Raw genomic sequence first — 21759 nt, 5'->3', positions numbered from 1 at the left:
GGAAAAGGTCTTGAAGGCTTGCATATTGACCGGGTGTATCGGGAACACAGGTGGGTTCGTGAACAATCTGAGTGAGGTCATAGGCAATGGCTAAATCATGACAAAACCTCCCTTCGTCATCGATTTTATTTGAGTGGGTCAGCCATTCCACATTATGGGCATTGAAATCACCACAAATGTGAATGTTAGCCGCAGGATGAATAGACAGGATGTGGTCAATTTTCTCAGATATGCTCTTAAAGATAGTAACTCCACTGTTGTGGGGGCGATAGAGGGCAAATATAAATGCAGTGATGTAAGCTAGTGCAACCCGGAAGCACATATAAAGTAAATTAGCGTCTTCTCTGGAGATATCCCTACCACATGGAAAGCCAACTTTGATGTAGGTACATATTCCATGCCCATGGCGATCTTGGGGGTCAGATTTAGATGTTAAGTTGAAGTATCCTTTAATTATGAATTCGTCTAGAGAAGTGGTTGGTCCTATGCCAGTTTCACTTAGAAAGAATATGTCCGGTTTCATTTCCTGTAATTGTGTTTCAACCTCTGGAAGGTTGAAACGTAGACCCCTGATGTTGGAGAAGGAGACCTGGTAGTAGGGGTCTACATTGGAGGATGGGGTTCTAGGTTTATTTGTGTTTCTTTTTTGGAGATTTGTCATGATTGTTGAGGTTTTGGGGTTTGTGGAGCAGGTCGGTAGACTTGGTTGGAGCAGGACGGAGAGGGAAAATAAGAGAGAAAAAAGACAACAATTTTTTTTTTTTTTTTTTGTGGCACATGATAAGGTAAAGCCGTAACAATGACCCACTAGTATGGCATCGAGAGGCCCTACCAGAAACTACTGTATGGTCCAGAATCCATTCACCAAATGGCAATACAGCAGCCCCAGTACTTTGCACCTGCTGATAGGACAGACTCCTTAGTGGTTAATCCAAGGTTCGGGTCCCTGACTATCAGGCGGGTAACATCAGCCCAGATGAAACGATTACCTCCAGCACCCTTACTAGTGACATGACCACAAGGATAGATGTAGAAACAGAAATTTTCCGACATCTCAGGCTACTCTTTACAAAGTACTACCTACCTGGAAAGCAGCTTTTTCTTCATCTTTTGTCAGAAAAATCATTCATTGAAAATGAGGACTGAAGGACAAAAAAGGAGAAGTGAGAGTTACTGGAGCTGTCGATAACACATCCACATGCATTATCTACTCTCCATTGAAAAAACAAACCTACTGATTTTCATGGTTCTTAAAGAGTTGCCAGGTGACTTTAAGCCGTTTACAACTGTGATGACCCAGAAAGAAAAACCGATGACTTTTACCCAATTCAAAGTAGCATTAAAAAGTTATGAGGAAACTGAAAAAGATAAAGGGAAATAAAAAATCTACCATGAAATTTCAAAATACCCATAAAAAAAACAACAAAATTAAACTATACCTTTACCCCAAATAAGAACTGCAACTTTTCAAAGAATAATTTTTCTCCTAAGAAAAAGATGAACATTATCTGCTCTAACTGTTAGCTACCACATCAAAAAAGTTTTCAAATCACAAAAATTTCAAAGGGGACTCCATCAAAAATGTAGAGAGCTTCACTAATGAACATGCATTTTTATTTTCATGTACGTTTGACATTTCAACAAACAATAACAATTTTCTTGTTGATTGTGATTACATGGGCAGTGGCCCCACAAAGGAATATGATTTTATCAATTTTTATTTCAGTTTTAACCACTAGAGTAACTTTGTGGAGCTAGCCAATGGTAACTGAGTAAACAATATTGTTTCGAAGAGAGGCAATGCTAAAATCTCCCTAATAAATACTTTGTTTCTGTATTCTGGAAAACACTCTTTTAATTCTAACTTTTAAACAAAACATATTTTCCGTACAAAAGCCATTAAATAAGGCACAAATATAAACTTTAGCCCCAGTAAGTCAAACTTGGTGTACTCAAATAAAACTGTATTCGATATTAGAGAAAATGAAAGATTATATTATTATTAAAAAGTGCAGTCCAATCAAAATCAACCTGCCATGACTTGGAATCTTTGAATAAAATTCTATGACACTGTAATATTCCGGATATCAAGAAGTTGCTGAATGTGGTTATGGGAATTAAAATAAAACATTCTAAGAACTTCAAAAACTGTGACGCTTATACACAAGGAAAAATGGCAAAGTACCAAAACAAGATGCCAGTTACCAAATCCTCTCGCTGGTGCATTGTGATTTGGACGATATTGTGGAACTGATGAGAAGAGAAAACTCAAGGCATGCATTGAATTTTGTATTCTGGTTTAATAATTGTCTATTTCTTAAAGAACAGATCTAATGCCCTGCTAGTAACTAAAAAATACTTAGCTGATCTCGCCCCTTACAGAGCAGTAAAGTTTATTCACTCTGACAATGGAATGGAATTTACTAATAGAGACTTTTAATAAACTATATTATCAAACATGAGAAACCAGTGCCTCACTTATCATGAAACTGGAACTGCTGAAAGATTGTGGCAAACCCTTTTTGAAATGCCAAAATGCCTACTTATTGAATCAAAACTTTTCATTAATGATGGATGCATATATACACAATTGACCTTTTAATAAAAAAAAACTAAGCAAAATACCATATAAAGCATTCTGTGGTAAAAAACAAATTCAAGCAGAATGCACATATTTGGTTTGACTTCATAGTTTAATTCAGCTGATGCCATGACTGAGTAGAATAAAGTCAGAGAATATCAAGTGATAAATTAAAGAGAACTCAACCATCAGACTGATATGTACTCAGGTTAATGCAGATGCATGTACAGCCTAGTTGTCTGAAAAGCTCAAATGTAATTTTACTAGATCTCAAGCGGGCATGCATCTAAGTAAATATCCACAAATTGCTAGTCATTTAAGACCATGAGGATTGACACATTTAGGTTCAGCCTAAATGTGGTTCATTTTATTATGACGAACATTGTCAGTATAATATCGTGAGAGAAAGAAAAAGTACACTGAATAGCATCAGATTACATCCACAACATCTACATGTCATGCTCACGACTCAAGTGAAGAAACGCATGTAGAGTATATGTTTGAAAGCAAAGATCTAGTAAAGTTGGTTAATAGTGCAATAGTGCTGGGATTAAGTATCAGGATGAACTGCAGTGAAGCTGATGCAAAATGGTTCCAAAGATTTTAAGCATTATCCTGTGACAAACAGTGTTCTTGAGTGGAAGACATGTTGATAATCTGATGTGCAGATAGCATTGCATAGCTTTACAAGAGATGAAGTTACAGTTATGAAGTGCTGGGATGATTAAGTGAATAATATTCTCTTTCAGCATATGATTATAGAATATGTATATGACCAAAATTAAACTTGTGGGTAATTCCAATTTCTTAGGAATTGGAATAATGTTGACAGTAGTCAAAGATGAGTGCTAACAATGAATTAAAATGATGCTTAACGTTAATTTAGATAAACTTGATGCCATGATGAAAGGTTCAAATTTGGTCATCTAGTGACAAACTATTCTATGTGTGTGTGTGTGTGTGTGTGTATCACTGGGAACCATATATTCTGGCTGAGTAAAGTATGAGTATATACTAAAGAAGCATGCTCATTTGAGGACGATTTACTACATTCAGAGAGATGATAATGATGGTGAAATATGAACCGTCCATGGACATGATGCTAATTATATCAGCTGAAAATGGATCTAATCCACTGACTAATGCTGCCCATATGGATAAACTGGGAGTCAAATCGTATCAATTCACACATGCAGTAAACATTCAGATGTATTACATGCCATTAATTTTGTCAAGAGAATCTGTTGTAAGCTCTGTAGATGCTTGAAGAATACCAATCTAGCACGAATCTACTGGAGGACAGAACAATTGAAACTGGGTAAAAACAGCAGTAGCCTTAATCTTTTAGCTGGGATCAAAGTGGATTATCTATTCTATAAGTCCATGAGTTGAAATCTTCAGTATTTGTTTTAAAAAGTAATTTAAAAATAGATTATAGTAAATAATATTTTACTGATCATTTTAACTGTGAAATGTATAAAGCAAACATTACCCTTGGCTCATCACATAAAATTCATGAAAAATAAGATTGGTTAGCAATAGTCTTTACTTACCTGTTGGTTTCCTATAAATATATCCCAAATTACCAGTGCTGGGTTTTATCTGTGTCTTCAGCACACGTTTATACCATTCATGGTATTTTTCCTCTGCCAAAATTTGTTTCTTCTTTTTCTTTTCTTCCTCTTCTTTCTTGCACTCAGCTTCAACCTTTTTTGCAACTTTCTCCTCATTTTGTTTTTTCTGTAACCAATCAGCAAATTTCTGTTTAGCATTCTCATTCACTTCATGCTTTTTACGCATATTTTCTTGCATTGCCACCCTCTGTTTTTCTCTTTCCTTGCTAATCCGCAGTTTCTCAGCCAAGGTCTTTTTCTGGATCCAACGAAATATTTTCTCCCTTTGTCTGATCTTCTTCTGACATTCCATATGTTCATGGTCAATCTGAGTTACTTCATTAAGAATCTTCTCTGCTCTTTCTTTTTCTAGCTTGTCACGGTTTTGTTTTTCTTTTTCAACTAACCATCTTTCCCAAGGGCTAACAGACTTGATACTCACATTGCAACAGGTATCACCACTCAACAAAGTTTTAGGATGACTTCTGAAAAATATAAAAAATTTTTATATGATAAACCTTTTGTTTATGGAACTAGAATGCATGCATCGTAAAAGATGACTAGCCATAAAAATAAAATTTAATTTACAGAATATTTTGAGGTGAGATAATGATTTTTATTTAATACTGACAGAACTTTTGCATGGGCGTTGTTTCCAAATAGGAATAAGGGTATTATCTTATACTCAAAAGAAATAAAATTCTACATTTTTAGGCAATCACCAATAAATAGCTTGGAGAAATTGGTATTAAAAATATAGGGGAAAAAGTATTTTCAACTTGAGTGAGAGATTAGCTTCATCCCTATATATATAAAATGAACTCATTTTTCCCCCTATGATTTTGACCTTAATAGGATTAAAAATCATGACATTTCATGTAAATGTAATATGCACAAACTGCGGTGTTATAGGCATATTACCTCTCCACTTCCTTGATAATCGTAGATTCCTATATTTTTTTTTTGAGAGTTCACTGCCAAAATCGGTTAAAAATCAATGGAAGTAGTAAAATCTTTTCTCTCTAATTAATTCCTCCTTCCCCCGCCACCACTTACACTGTTTCCAGTATCGTTCACAAGGGACAGTTACGAAGGAACGCTGGTTTGGGTTTTCTGTACTTCGTAGTTGCTTAAAAAAAACGGCAATGGAATTTTACCATGCCTTTCCATTCTATGCTTCCTATTGGGTAAAACGCACCATGGAATTAACCGATACCGACATTCCCACAAACATTAATTCTTATCCCACACTTACTTTTACGTTGCTTAATTTCCATTTATATTACTTCAACAAATTGCATAGCATACTATTCAAACACACTCTTACAGAAATTTGTGTTCTGCAATACGACTTCAATTTACACATAGAAAATTGCGTTTATTAAAAAAACTCAAAACAAACTAACCTTTGATTCCATGTTTTACTACAAACTCAATTGGTCTCTAACTCTTGCTTACGTATCCAACTTTAATTATGACACGTTTGTTTCTCTTTCAGCGTAGCCTCATCGAATAACGCTTAGCAGCCGATATTCAGGTAAATGGACTTTTATATCATATTGCATTATACAACCGTTCACTTCTTCCATGTAATTTTATCGATTACGCCATTTACATAAAACGTGCTTACAAAATGCATAGTCCATTTAGGCTTACCCCGTTCACTGCCTTACATTGTAGAACGCTGGATTTCAATAATTTTTTCCCGTTTTTCTTTCTTTCATGAAATACACTAACATGCCCCAAACTAGCCGAATGCCAACTTTTCGTTAATTATGTTTATTTAAACAGTTGCCTAAAAACGCGAATAGATTTTCCCACTTCTTTCCTTTCAAATATTCATGCATTCAGTTTAACTTATTCACCAGCGAGTAGGGAGAATGAAACCATAACTTATAATGTGGGATTTTTTACAAGTTTTTGCTATACAAAATTAGTGATTCTTTCAATTTTCCGCTCAAAAACATTCAGATACAATTAAAAACAAAACATTCAGTTTCATCTGATTGCCAGGGGAGGAGGGAACAAATAAATAAATAAACTGAGTTTCATTTCTTTGCCGAGAGGGGCTTACTGGGAACATAAACAATAATGTCACTTTTTTCCCAACATTTTTACGCTAAAAAAAAACAAAAAAAAATGATTCTTCTCATTTTTTTTTTTTTTTTGGTGCTAATGCACTTACTGATCCGTAAATCGTATTTCCAAGTTTAATTAAAGTTTTATGGTATGTTTTTTTATTCAATTCTAAAGTTAAAGTACACAATAGGTACAAAACACCCTCCCCTCCACATGTTAAGAATGGCTTTTTAAATAATAACGTTATTATTTCAGCACGGAACAATAAGTGCACTAGTGCTTAAACAAATTCAAACGTTTTTCTGTTACTCTCCCTTGCTGGCGCAGCGGTAAAATGTCAAGTTTTCTTCCCATTTGCTTTTTTTCCCACCTTCGCCTCAAGGCTTCTGGTTCGATCCTACCTACCTACCAAAACTTTTCCTTTGTAACCCCCCCAACACACACACACCTACAAACACCCGGGCAACGCCGGGTACCCCCGCTAGTATATAAATATAATGAAAACAAGACCGATAGCCATTAGTCGCGTGCTCTCGTATAATGAATGAATACGTGAATGTAGGATTGACATGAAATTCTTAAAGATAAACTACAATGACCGAAAAATGAGCTGAAATGACTTAAATAAATAAAAAGTAAATGACTTAAAATGACTTTAATGAACTTAAGGATGAATTGAATGACTTTAAGAATGACTTGAATGCTTAAAAAATAACTGGAATTCTTCAAAAACAACTTGAATGATCTGGAGAATGACTTGAACGGTCTTGAGATTGACTGGTTGTAAAGTGGGTGATCATTTTACATTAAATTAATACAGAAAAGTATCCCCCATTTTATATCACAAAGTTACAAACATAAGTACAGCATGTAGTAAGGACATATGCTACACTTTGATCTTGGCGAAAAGGCTAAGAAAAGCTTAAAAAGCTAAGAACAGCATCTATTAACAACACACCTTTGATCTTAACCAAAAAGGCCAAGCAGAAAAGTGTTACAGACAGACCGACCGACCGACTTATAGAGTCGCTTGCACGTGACTAAAAATAATCATTCAGTTGTGGAGTGGGTATTAGTTTTAAGGACCTGTAACTAAGTTTGTTTTTTCTTTTTTGTCTTTTTTATCTTGGCAGTTTTCATTTTTCAAGAATAAGATATTGTGGTATTATTGTATCATTGCACCATATGCACCATCACCCAAAAATGAATTTCTTTTAGGCAAATACATAAAAACAGCCCAAAAAAAGTGGCAGTAAAAATACATTAAAAAAAAAAGAAGAATGTTAGACTTTAGATCAATTTTGTAAAGAAATTTAATGTAAAATTATCACCAATTTTCCAACCAAATGGCATTTTAAGGACATTTTCCTTTAGTCAACAGTGGTAATACTCTTCTGGTTAGAAATGGAAAGTTCCTTAAACTTATTACTCCCTGTGATCTGCTGGTATTGTCAAAGTAATGAAACTTCTGGATAACCTCATGTGTCTTTCCATCTGCATATACTTTCTCCACATTTGAATACCTGTTTCATCTTCCACTAATTATCATCTCTCAACATACCAATAATTATTGTGCACCAAATGCTTGCAAATCACAAAAAATTGAGCTGCAGCTTTGCATAAACTGAACAGGGGAACTTTCTTGCAATTTTCTCTTTGGTATTTCTAACATTTATTTTAATTTCTGTTTTGTGCATATTTTTGTTATGTCTATATTAAAAATGTTCTTAAAAATAATGATAAGAAACATGTCATTTTTGTATGTTTTGGAAATTTCTTTGATATAAAATAAATTTAGTTTTTATAAATAAATATTTTCATAAGTGAAGAAAATGAAAATAGCCAAAAAGTGATCTTAAATTGAACATTTCACTTAATTCCTCGTTCAAAACAATAGAAATTAGAAATACTGAATCAATTTATAGTCCTGTATACGAGTGTTTTATTAAATAAATACATTTCTATAAATGTGACCGATTTGTTATTTATTTTTATTTTTTGCTTGAAGTGGCCTTTGTTTCTTAAAAGTACCAAATTTGCTAATCAATGCCAAAGACTGCTCTCTTGAACTTCAATCACTATGGTATGAACCGGTATGATGGACTAGGACCTTTTGAAATCTACAGGTCTTCATCACAAAAGCAACATTCTGTGAGTAGGTACCAAGTGACCAACCAAAAATCATGAATGTCCACTTTAAAGAGCATGTTGCAGAGCCGGTGTTATGTTAGGACTCTGGTGATAAATCACCAGAGTCCTAACATAATGCTAGTACCGTAATACTTTTGAAAATGCTAGTACCGTAATACTTTTCAAGTTCTTCTTGGTCACATATATGCAGATATATACACATATTTCTACATTTCCATCATGCATACCAAGTCACAAAAAATAGTGGATACTCATATGCTTATATAAAGTATAAAAAATATATAAATGCATATTAAACATTATTTTGTCAGAGGAGCAGTAAGTGATTTTACTTTTTATGGACTTAGCTTTAGCTGCACTGAGAATTTAAAAAGAATTATAAAGAAACACAACAAGATAAATAAAAACAAACACTGAATGAATACCCCTTACAAACCAATTGTCTTATTGCCTCGGTGACATACTGTGCAAAAAAATATATAGTCAAAACCTAGAAGTAGAAAAGTTCTATATAGGGAGGATTTCAATAACTTTTAAAGATACACTTTATGGGCATAAATCTTTGTTCAAATATGAAAGCTATAAGAACCATACTTCAATATTCCAACACTTATAGGAAATTAACTAGGGACAAACATCACCAATAATTAAATGATAAATGATTTTTAAAAGCCAAGATTCCTTAGCTCATTTCGTTTTATTTTTATGGTTTAATGAGAAACTCGATTTAGGGAGAGAAACAACTTACTTAATGTTCGAAATAAAATCACGCTTAACTGCACACACTTTAAAGAGCATGTTGCAGAGCCGGTCGCCCGGTGACAATCGACCCAACAACTAACAAGGTAGACACGGGCAAAAGTAAACAGCAAAAAGGCAACGAAGAATGACAGACACAGGTTGTTTGGTTAAAGACGAGGGTTCGCCTTTTATTTGTAAAGGAAGCGAAAAATTGGGTGATCTGGATGCTGGTTGTCTGGAAGGTCGCATGTCATCGGAGGCTAAGGTCTGGAGGTCTGGAATGATTTGTAATGATTTGGTAATGATTTGGTAATGGGCACAACCCAATTTGTCTTTTATTTTTAACACAATCTCCAAATTAATTTAGAGATATGTCAGGGCCAATTAAACTGGATACATTGCTGGTATTGATCATATCACCACCAATTTACTTAGAAAAGATGTGTATGTGTGTTTGAAATAATTTTAAAATACTTTTTTTTAAATAGTTTAACACATTTCGGATATTTTCATTTTTTAAAGTGTCTTCTTCAAAAAGTTTGTAAAATTTCAAAATGTAAAATATTTAAAATGCCAAATAGCGTTTTTGCTGACCATTTTGATGATAGGAGATATTGCCAAGAAGTGGGAATGTTTCTAAATGTTTTCATGAATGGATTTCTCCCCTCTCCTTGTTTATTGGGGTCAGTACATGGTCACTGAATGTTGTTGGTCTTTGTGGAGTTTGAGTGCGTGTATGTGTCACTATTTTCTATCTAGTGCCTCTTCACTATTTGCACCAAAGTTATTTTTGTAATCTATTTGAATTTGTTGATTTTATATAGTTTTTATTCACTTTCCAAGTGTCAGTTGCAGAAGAATGGAAAGTGAGTGTCTTTGCTTGTGGTTAATTCTAGTCTCCATTTTGGAGACACGTCATCTCCCTCCCAGGGGGTGGGAGGCACAATTTTTAACCCATCTGCTCTTATTTATGTCCATGGAGTACTGCTGCCACATCTGGGCAGGAGCTGCTAAAAACAGCCTATCCTGCCTTGACAGAGTACAAAATAGACTTCGTGGCTTAGTGGGGGATGCCCTTTTCACTTCCCTGCAACCTCTCTCCTTACCGAGAGAGATGCCCAGCGGATCGAACCCTTTTTCTTCACTCTCTCTCTCCACCTCTGTGTTATTTCATCCGGTATTGACGATTCCCACTGGGAATAACTACCGTGATAGCACCAGGTAGTCAGAGTCCAGCTTTTACCCAGGGGTAATATCTCCCTGTGAACATTCGCCTGAATAAACCTTTTCTTTGTTACATTTATTGAAGTTGTTGTGTTCGTCGTTTCAGAAGCTTGTGTTGAATTTATTATTTTCTTAGGTTGTGTCCAAAAAGCATAAAACCCTAAAAGAGTGGCTGGTAACTACCATGTAAAAAAAAACAAAAGTCCAACTAATCTGATCACGTGCTTAGAACTACATCCTTCTGGTCGCTATTTTTCCAACTTGTCCATTTTATACCTCGATATGTTTTGACAACTTTTATCAAAACATAGCTTCACATCTCGTCTTTTGTTTACCTCGCCAGTTAGATAATCTATCTAAATTGATAATACACAGATATATAGATAGATCGACAGGCATATAAATAACAGATCATTTCTTGTGTTCCACAACTACATTTGCTTTTTACTTTTTTCTTTTTTTTTTTTCACTTAAAAAAATATTTTTTTCTTCTTTTTGTAGGTGTGGGGTACATTGATGCTTGGTCAGATAAGTGTGTCTGTGTGCGTGTGTTCATGTGCGTGTTTCCTTGTATTGGGTTGTGAAATATGAGTTCTATCTTATAAAAGTTTGAATTAGTCTTGTTTAGTATTCGTTTTCTTTTTGGTAGAGGGATTGTCATTCAATTTTGATTTTTAGATTTAAATTTCTTGTGATTTTCGTTTAAATCTTAGTCTGTTGGGATATTCATGATACATTTGTTGATATAAAGGAGCGATATTTATGATTAAACATAAGGTATTTCTTAGTGTTCCTATTTATTTGTCTCCCCACGTGGGCAGAGTTAGACACAGGATTGGTTTTTAGTGTGGGGAAAATTCTGTTCCCCAAAAGGGGGCACTCTGGATAGGCACAAGAATAAGAATTGTCTCGGACATGAAGGATTTCTCCTCCACTTATCGAGGATAGAAGAGGTGAAGTGTAGTATCAGAACAGATAATACACTGTTATTCTAGGTATTTCTTAGTGTTGTTGGTCTTATAGTAAAGTAAGGTTGGTATAGTTCATTAGAGATAAGAGAAATTTTGTGCCTCTGCATGTGGCCATACGTGTGTGTGTGTGTGTGTTTTAATGTGTCAGTTCTGATTTATATGTGGAGGTGTATACATGCATATGTACATGGATGTTAGTGTGTTTACATTTCATTTGTTTGTGTATCGATATTAAGCTGTGTTAAATTTGGGAGTGAATCTTGTCATGAAATATTTTCCTAAGTAAAAGTAATTGTCAGTTTAGAAGATTGGCATTATTTTGAAGTTACTTCCACTGCATGTATGTACAAGTTTTGAAACATAAAAGTGTCTATTTTGTGCGATTTTTATGTTGCTCTTATGTAAGGACACTCTATTGCTGAAGTTTTTGGTGGCGTCTATGTAAGATTTGTTGCATGCTGTGCATTTTAATGCATACATAACTTTGCTGGAGATGCATTTTAGGTCTTTTTTATTTTAAATGTTTGTGTTACTGTTAGAATAAATTGCTTTGACTCTTCCAGAAATAAAGGATCGCAGTTATTCTGCCATATTGATTTCTTGAAACCACGTGTATACTTTTAAGTTGATAAAACCTTTACGAAAGGTATTCCTGGTTATTCTTCTTTTATCTCGACTTATCATTTCAATTTTATCAACTTAAAAAAAAAAAAAAAAATGGACAAACTACTGCGTCCGGACAGACTTAACGCAGAACCAACAGCTCCGAATTCGGAAAAACTCTATAAACACTGGAAATTGACGTTCGAGTATTACTTACACACTTTAAACAACAGGGAAATAAAAAATAATGCACAAAATCTCTTCCCCTTGATTAATTCAGTCTCCGCGACAATATTCAAAATAATAAGCGAGGCTACAGATTACAATGGCGCCATAGAAACACTAGATGCTGTTTACATAAAACTGGCAAACGTTATATTTAACTGACATCCACTTCTGACGAATACACAGAAACCAGCACAAACTATTGACGATTTCATGCAACAATCGGAAGTACTTGCCAAATCTTGCAAATTTCAAGTAGTAAGCGCTGAGGAGAACAAAAAGCAATATATCCGTGATGCTTTCATTAGTGGCATCTCCTCCTCGTCTATTCGTCAGCATCTACTTGAAAAACCATTCTCAACTCTACAATGGCTAGGTCTCTAAAACAAGTGGAGAAGCATATGATAAGATTTGATAACCACCCAGACATAGCCGCTACCGTAATTAAACCAGAAGATACTCCCTTAGCCGCTATAAAAGGAAATACCCTATCAAAAGGAATTTGTTTCTTCTGTGGAAACACACAACATTCACGGGCGATGTATCCTGCACGTAACGCCGAGTGTAGGAAATGTAAGAAAAATAAAGGTATGTAAATCTTCCTCCTCCACTTCTGCTGTGTTATACAACCCGGACTCCCCCCCAATCTCTCCTGACTAGGAACGGGTGCTAAAGACATTACATACACGAAATGCAAAATAAATGGGCAAGTAGTGAACACTATGGTAGACTCCAGCAGCATGGGGTCGTTTATCAGCAAAAATACAGCAAGAAAGCTGAAACTTTTTATTATTCCCAAACAGAAAACCGCAGCATTGGCGGACCCTAATCATCATGCCAAAATCTTTTGTTGACATATCCCTAAACAGTAAAAACCATCATGCCATGACAGTGGAAGTAATTAAGGACCTGTTCATTGATATGATTATCGGAAAAGACCTCCTAAAACAATATAAAACTGTGACCCTGAAATTCGATGGCCCCGGGGAAGAACTTGTTATTGGAGGGACAGTTTTCCATGTATCTTTTCTCTCATCTTTCTTTTTGTGGACGACCCCTATTGCCACCAAATCTCGACGTCACTCATTCACTGACAACATATTTATTAGAGAGGAAACTGCCAGAATGTTGAGGGAAGGCATAATAGAACCCTCTCTCTATCTCTTTGGCGAGCCCAAGTTTTAGTGACCTCTAACGAGAATAAAAAAAAAGAATGGTGGTCGACTACAGCGGCACTATAAATAGATTTACAGAACTGGATGCCTATCCTATGCCTAACATTAATAAAATGGTTGATGACATAGCTCAATACAACGTTTTTACAACACTCGACCTGAAGTCTGCTTACCATCAAATCCCAAATTAGTCACGCCGATCGGAAATACACAGCATTTGAAGTAAATGGAAAATTTTACCAATTTACTCATATCCCTTTTGGCGTCACTAATGGAGTAAGTGTCTTTCAAAGATGCATCGATGGCATTGTAGAAAGAGAAAAATTAACAGACACTTTTGTGTATGTAGACAATGTCACAATATGTGGAAAGGATCAAAAAGAGTATGACTACAACCTTCAAAGGTTTTATAATGTAATGAAAAGATACAACATCACGCTCAATCAAAGTAAGAGCATAATTTCTGCTACTTCTATCACACTTCTTGATTACACAATCCAGAACAACCAAATTGCTCCTGATTACCTGAGGCTAAAACCACTCCTTGAAATGCCACCGCCTCTAAATTTTCGGTCACAAAAACAAATAATTGGTATGTTCTCTTACTATAGTAAATTCATTCGAAACTTTTCTGATAAGATACTGCCTCTCAACCATAACAAGGAGTTTCCACTGCTCCCATCAATTCTAAATTCTTTTCTGATGCTGAAGACCGACTTAAGAAATGCTACCCTTATAACTGTTGACCCGGATAAAGAATTTGTAGTAGAAACTGATGCCAATAATTACTGCATTGCTGCTACTCTAAACCAACAAGGTAGACCTGTTGCATTCTTTTCTCGGACACTAAACCCAAATGAGATTAGACATCATGCTGTCAAAAAAGAAGTTGCTGCGATTGTCAAAGCTCTCTGAAAGTGGTGACATATCCTGCTCGGGAGACATTTCAAAGTTATTACATATCAAAAGAGCATCAGTTTTATGTTTGATAATAAGACGATGAGGGGAGGTTTTGTCATGATTTTGCCATTGCCTATGACCTCACTCAGATTGTTCGTGAACCCACGCGCATGCCCGATACACCCGGTCAATATGCAAGCCTCCTAGACCTTTTTCTCTCAATTTCCCCTGAGCTATGTTCATGTTCCATTCATTCTCCTCTAGGATCCTCCGACCACTCCATCGTATCAGTTAAGATAAAAACGAAATGTAATAAGTCCCCAGACGTACCCCTCCACTGTACTGTATACCGATACACTAAGGCTGACTGGGATAGCTTCCGTACATTCATATCTGATTTACCTCTGCACTCCATGTTTAAAAAGGAAGTGTCCTCTATAGTATTAGACATGACCGAATGGTTAATTGTAGGCATAGACCAATTCATACCATCTAAAAAATTCCAACAAAAACCTAACAGCCAGCCATGGTTCTCCCCAGAATGTGCTGCTGCTATCGCGCACAGAAATCACTTTTTTCATAGCTACCAACGTAATAGATGTACTGAGACTAAAGCTGCTTTCAGGACTGCCAGCAACCACTGTAAAAGAGTAATAAAAAATGCAAGAGAGCTATATGCCCAGTCTGTTAAATCCAAGGTAGCTGATCAGCGGCTTGGTTCCCACCAGTTTTGGCAAATAACAAATAGGATCCTGAACAGAAGTGTGCATTCTATCCCAGCCATTATCAATGGACCAGAGGTCATCTCATCAGCGTCAGACAAGGCCAAACTATTTGCAAAGAACTTTGCAGCTAATTCTACCCTATGCGATGAAGGCCATCAACTCCCCATATTTCCTCCTATAACACAGAACACGCTAGGTAACGTACAAATATCCGTGCATGATGTCGCCAAGCTAATCAAGAACCTTGATTCCAGTAAAGCAACTGACCCTGACGGCATCCCAATTATAGTGTTAAAAAAGCTTAAACCATAACTTGTTCCCATACTTACAAAACTGTTTAAGCGTTGCCTTAAGGAGAAGTGCTTTCCGACTCTCTGGAAGACCTCATCAGTTTGCCCTGTATTTAAGAATTCAGGTGATAAGTCATCTCCCTCTCAGTACAGACCAATAAGTCTCCTGTGTGTTATGAGTAAGTTGCTGGAATCCATATTAAATAGAGAAATAGTCAACCACCTCAGCAGAAACAGCCATCTTAGTGACACACAATATGGTTTCCGCTCTGCAAGATCTACCGCAGATGTGCTGACGGTTATATCTCACAGGATTAGTGAATCTCTTGACAAAGGCTTCCTTTCTAGGGCAATTGCTCTTGACATATCAAAAGCCTTCGACAAGGTATGGCATAAGGGTCTACTCCACAAGATTTCCAGCTACGGTATTACTGGAAATGTTTTTTCAATCATTAAAACATTTCTCTCCGATAGGCTCATAAGAGTAGTGGTCGATGGACAAAAATCAGAGGCCTGCAGTATTAATGCTGGAGTCCCTCAGGGGTCAATCCTAGGCCCAACTCTCTTCCTGATCTACATCAATGACCTCCCTAAACACATACTAAAATCATTCGTTGACATCTATGCTGATGACACGACCATCTATGGCAACACATCAAAGGCTGTAAATGACAAAGTTCTCTCTGATTCTCTCTCCTCTGATCTCGAGCGCGTGGTTCAGTGGGGGAAGACATGGCTGGTTACCTTTAATGCATCTAAAACCAAACTCCTATCCTTACATCATCAACGCTCTGATCCCCATCTGGCATCAATTGGGATGGATGGCTCTCGTCTGGGAGAGACCCCGTGTTTTGACAAGCTTCTGGGTTTGACCTTTACTCCTGATCTGAAATGGAACACGAACATCAAATCTGTTGCCAAGGTCGCTGGAAAGATGGTGGGATCCTTCTACCGTTCCAGAAGATATCTCACTACTGATGCAATTCTCTATCTATATAAAAGCCAAGTACGTCCAAGGATGGAATACTGCTGCCATATCGGGCAGGAGCTGCTAAAAACAGCCTATCCTGCCTTGACAGAGTACAAAATAGACTTTGTGGCTTGGTGGGGGGTGCCCTTTTCTCTACCCTGCAACCTCTCTCCCACAGAAGAAACGTTGCGAGCCTATCCTTGTTTTATCGTTATTTCCATGGCAGGTGCTCGTCTGAACTCCAATCTCTGGTCCCCCCTCGCCAATCTTTCACAAAAAATACTCGTCTAGCCGAATCCACTCTGAAAAATTTCCCCCACTCTTTACCTGTGTCTAAATCAAAATGTGGATTTCATGAACAAAGCTTCTTTCTTAGAACTGCACACCTGTGGAACTCTGTTCCGTCTGCCTGCTTCCCACCTGACTACAACTTGGATGTCTTCAAGTCCAACGTTAACAAATTCCTAATGAACCGCCCCCTTAAGTAAACACTTCATCAAATCTCCACACTAACGTAATGTACTTGCAATAACCTTCATCCCTGAGTGGCTTCCGGGCCTTGATAAGTGGTGACCACTGTGTAAAAAAAAAAAAAAAAAAAAAAGAAAAAAAAAGGAAATCTAAAATTAAAAAGAATAAGATATGTCGTTGGCGGATCAAATTGTCACAATTCAAATTCAGTATTGTTTACCATCCAGGAACGGAAAATACAGCTGCTGACACATTTTCTCGCATCTCTGCATTAACGCACACTTTGCAAGACGTCTGCGACTTGCATGTTACACTATGCCATCCTGGTGTCACGCGATTCAGCCACTTCATCAGAACAAGAAACCTTCCTTTCTCTTTAGAATAAATTAAAAATATAACTGACTCGTGCTCCTCCTGTCAGTATCTGAAACCTAAATTTGCCAGTTGTAACAAAGGAACACTCATACAGGCTATACTACCTTTCCAGCGATTAAACATCGACTTTAAAAGCCCTTTACCTACTTCTGTGCGTGGTAACAAATACTTATTCATTATAATTGATGAATATACTCGCTTTCCCTTTTCCTTCCCCTGTAAGGATATGACTAGCAAAACCGTGATCCACTGCCTAAACCAACTATTTTCAATTTTTGGTATGCCCGATATGATACACACTGACTGAGCTGCCGACTTCCTTGCAGGAGAAATCAAAGATTACTTATGTGGCAAAGGTATCGCCACATCTAAAATAAGTAGATACCACCCTGAGGGTAATGGGCAAGTTGAGAAACTCAATGGAACTTTATGGAAGGCCATCCAAACGACCTTACACTCTAGCAACATGAAACTGCCTCATTGGGAAGATATACTACCAAACGCTCTCCATTCAATCAGGTCGTTACTATGCACTGCCACTAATACGACTCCTCATGACAGAATGTTCAAATATAGTCGTAAATCTTCCTCCAGAACTTCTGTTCTCACTTGGGCGAAACCAGGTCCAATATATGTCAGAAACCATACTAAGTCTAGTAAGCTTGACCCTCCAGTAACCCCTGCTACCCTATTAGACATCAACCCCTACTATGCTCATGTACGACTACCCTCTGGTGCAGAAACTACTGTCAATATGCGAAACCTGGCTCCTAACTCCTCAAATCAAGAAGACCATCACAATGAAAACAATCCTGCAAGCCCTGAGGCCCCTAAAGAACCACCAACTGACGAAAACAATACCTACGTGAAGGAGAAGAATCCCTTACATGATCCTGAAAATATCCATGCTCCCCAAAATGTGGATGCTGAGGGCCAAAATCCCTGTGAGTCAGTGCAGAGATCGTCCAGAATGCGACGATTTCCAAGTAAATATAAGGACTTCTTAACCTAGTACTGAACAGACTAAATTTAACTTCTGTAATTCCATACTTAATTATTGTTGAAGGGGAAAATGTTAGAATAAATTGCTTTGATTCTTCCGGAAATAAAGGATCATAGTTATTCCCCTTGGCCGGAATTAAAGATTCCGCCATATTGATTTCTCAAAAACATGTGTATACTTTTAAGTTGATAAAACCTTTACGAAAGGCATTCCTGTTTATTCTTCTTTTATCTCTACTTATCATTTCAGTTACGTTTTTGAATGGGTATGTGCTTCTGTCTATTATTATGTCACAAATTCCACATCGCTATTGGTTGAATTTTGTAACCCCTTTTGTAGTGTGTTGATTGAGTTTAGAGGAAGTTAGGAGGTGTTTTATGTTTTTGGGTTGGCATTCGCTTTTTATTATTTTTGTGAAAACAACAGTTTAGTTTATCGTTCTGACTGAGAAGGATAAGGTTTTTTATCTCTGTAAATAGTTCTGCATTGTTTGTATTGTGTGTAGGGTCGTATGCCAGAATTTGTTTTTTGTTGTGTTTTGTTTTGTGAGTTGTTGCTGAGGATTATGTCTATGCTGTCTATCACAAATTGTTCTATGAATCTATGTTTGTGTATGTTTCTCTATATTTTCATTTTATATTTTGACCATTTCTATCTACAACTTTTGTGACTTTTCTGCAATATTGCCAACCTCAACTATATTTTAATTTGTTATATTTTAACCATTTAAACGGACAAATTTTGTGCTTTTCTATGATATTGCCAACCTCAACTATATTTCCATTTTTGTGATATTTTGATCATTGCTACATACAAAGTTTGTGACTCTTCTACGATATTGTCAACCTCAACTATATTTCCAGACACATTAGCGATGTTAGATAAAATAAGTAAAAATCTAAAAAATTAAGTTAAAAGTTCCAAAGCACAAAAGTTAAAAAAAAAACACCAAAATTTAAATAAAATTATAAAAAATTAAAATTAAAAATTACTTCATCCCTGCCTCAAATGAAGATTGTATTAGAATTGTGAATTAATAAAGAGTGTCAATAGCCTCTGGTAAATTAAAGAACGACTACTCTGCTATAATAAACAGAAAACCATTAAGCTTAATTATTTACAAATAAATTTGAATTGTACAGTAAAGACAAGTTAGATTTTGAAATAAAAGTTTGTTTTTTTTTCTTTGCAAATGAGTCAACACTTATCAAGGCATGGAGGTAACTCGAGGATAAGGGCTATGAATGGACAATAATCAATGGGAAAATGTAGTAATCATCAGTATTGGAAATTTAATAAATTGGATTACATAAAGAACTTGCTAACGTTGGACTGGAAGACGACCATATTGTAATCTGCTGGAAAGCAGGAAAACGGAACGGAGTTCCACAGGCATGCAGTTCTAAGAAAGAAGCTTTGTTCATGGAATCTACATTTAGGTTTAGGCACAGATAAAGATTGGGGGAAATTATTGATAGTTAGACAAGTGTTTTTTATGAAAATCAGGCCAGGAGAAACCATAGATTGAAGCTCAGATGAACACTTGCCATGAAAATAACGGTAAAGCAGAGACAGGCTCACAACATCTCCTCTGTGGGAAAGAGGCTGCAGGGAAGGGAAAAGGGCATCCCCCACTAGGCTACGAAGTCTATTTTGAACTCGGTCAATGCAGAATAAGATCTTTCTAGTAGCTCCTGCCCAGATGTGGCAACAGTACTCCATCCTTGGACGCACTTGGTTCTTATACAAGTAGAGAATTGCATCACCAGTGAGATATCTATTTGAGAGGTGGAACGATCACACCATTTTTCCAACGGATTTGCTGTACATGTTTCATTTCACATCAGGAGTAAAGGTCAGAGATGAGAGCTGTTGCAATATTTTTTATTTATAATGGGGTATGATCCCACACAGTCAGGTGATTCTATTTATAAACAATGCTGCTAGGAACTGACGAATCGAATTAATTCACGTTCTGCTACCAACCAATCAGAAACCAGAATTGCTCCATAAATATTAAACCTTTCTGTAGCAATTTCACATGTTTTTTCTGTCTCGACACGGTAAGAATCTTTTTCTCTGTGGAACTGTCTACTGGAAACCAGTCACCTCTCAGGACCTGTGTAGAACAATGAACCATCAGAAACTGTTCTGTCTACTACAAACCAGTCACATCTCAAGACTTGTTTAGAACAACGAACCATCGGAAACTGTTCTGAAACTAAACATAGCTTACACTTCTAGAGATTATGCGCCCAGCATGCGTCTTTATTTCGATGGATCCAAATCAAAATTCAAATTGTGGCAAGTTAAATTTCTAGGATATCTACGAATCCAAAAGCTACACAAAGTACTTTAAACACAACCTTTAAACAGAAATGACCCCGACTTCATGGTGTTTAGATGACCTAAGTCTATCACTAGTAATGAGAGAAGCCCTGGATGATGGCTGCAAAGCATTGAACCTATTGAGAGAGCATTATTTATCGAAAGGAAAACCCAAAATTATTTCTTTATATACTGAACTGACCTCTCTAAAACGAATGGAAGCCGAAACTATTACTGATTATATTATAAGAGCCGAAACGACTCTAAATTCTTCAAAAATATCTGGTAAAGTTATAAGTGACAGTCTATTAATTTCCATGGTCCTTAAGGGATTACCGAGTGATTTCAGCCATTTACCACGGTGATAACCCAGAAAGAAAAACCCATGTTACAAGGAAACTGAAAAAATGATCACAGAAAAAAACGAATCCACAAATATCATGAAATTTAAAAATACACACATAAAAACACCAAAATTAAATTATACTCAAAATGGCGACTACATTAAAAATGTGGAGAGCTCTGTTAGCGAACATAAATTTTTATTTTCGTGTACATTTAATGCTTCAACAAACTGAAGTATATCAACATTAACAATGCATAATGAATAAACATGCACAAGACAAAATAACATTATAGATAGATCGGCAGACGGTACGTCTCGTAGGGAAAGATCGTCTCCCGGTCCTTTTATTTACCAAAGAAAAAGATTTCAAGACTGTCGCGCCCTCCAGTGGTAGTTCATTGAAGTGCAAGGGAGATAATCCGTGGTTCATTGAAGTGCAAGGGAGATAATCCTGTCCAATATATTACATCCCTTCAATCTTACTCTGGATCACGAACATAGTCTTCAAATTTTTTTGGTGGTCTCCGAATACGCCCTGACTTGCGAGAGGGTGGTGATGCCGATTTTTCTACCGCTGCTGGAGTCTCTGCAACCTCTTCCATATGCCTGCTCTCAGGTATTAAACTTTCCTCAGGACTGTCGGGTGTGCTGGAAACTTCAGGTGTGCCAAAACTCTCAAGATTCTTTGCAGCATTATCTGCTTGTATCTCAGGCGTAAGTTCCACTGCTACTGGTGATGAGAGTTTCACAAGCTGGTCCACATGCCTCCTTACTAGCCCTCTACCGGTTTCCACTTCAAAATTCACTGCTCCCAACTGTCTGGTAATGGTACCTTCAATTCATCGCTGAGTAGATCCATAGTTACGCACAAGCACAGGATCGGCTACTTTAAATTCACGGAGCGGCACCATTACCTTGCTCCCCCTTTCCATTTTATTTTTTACATCCATAGCCTTGTACGTCTCTGGCTTTGCCAAATGAAACGCTG

General features: G+C 36.6%; 1 protein-coding gene across 4 annotated transcripts in view; it reads right to left on the bottom strand.

Moving 5' to 3' along the window:
* Positions 1–21759, bottom strand: part of LOC145291314 (uncharacterized) — a 464874-nt gene that overhangs the window by 253237 nt on the left and 189878 nt on the right. For all 4 annotated transcript variants that reach the window (XM_080137050.1, XM_080137051.1, XM_080137049.1 and 1 more), the window contains exon 3: positions 4135–4679. In XM_080137050.1, the coding sequence (XP_079993176.1) occupies positions 4135–4679 (545 nt within the window). The remainder of the gene's footprint in view (positions 1–4134; positions 4680–21759) is intronic.

This window comes from Euprymna scolopes, chromosome 12 (genome assembly GCF_053919585.1).
Source record: "Euprymna scolopes isolate OS-2025 chromosome 12, ASM5391958v1, whole genome shotgun sequence".
In the NCBI taxonomy this organism is placed as follows: domain Eukaryota; kingdom Metazoa; phylum Mollusca; class Cephalopoda; order Sepiida; family Sepiolidae; genus Euprymna; species Euprymna scolopes.
The sequence above is the reverse complement of the archived record's forward strand: the minus strand, read 5'-3'. Positions and strand labels throughout refer to the sequence as shown.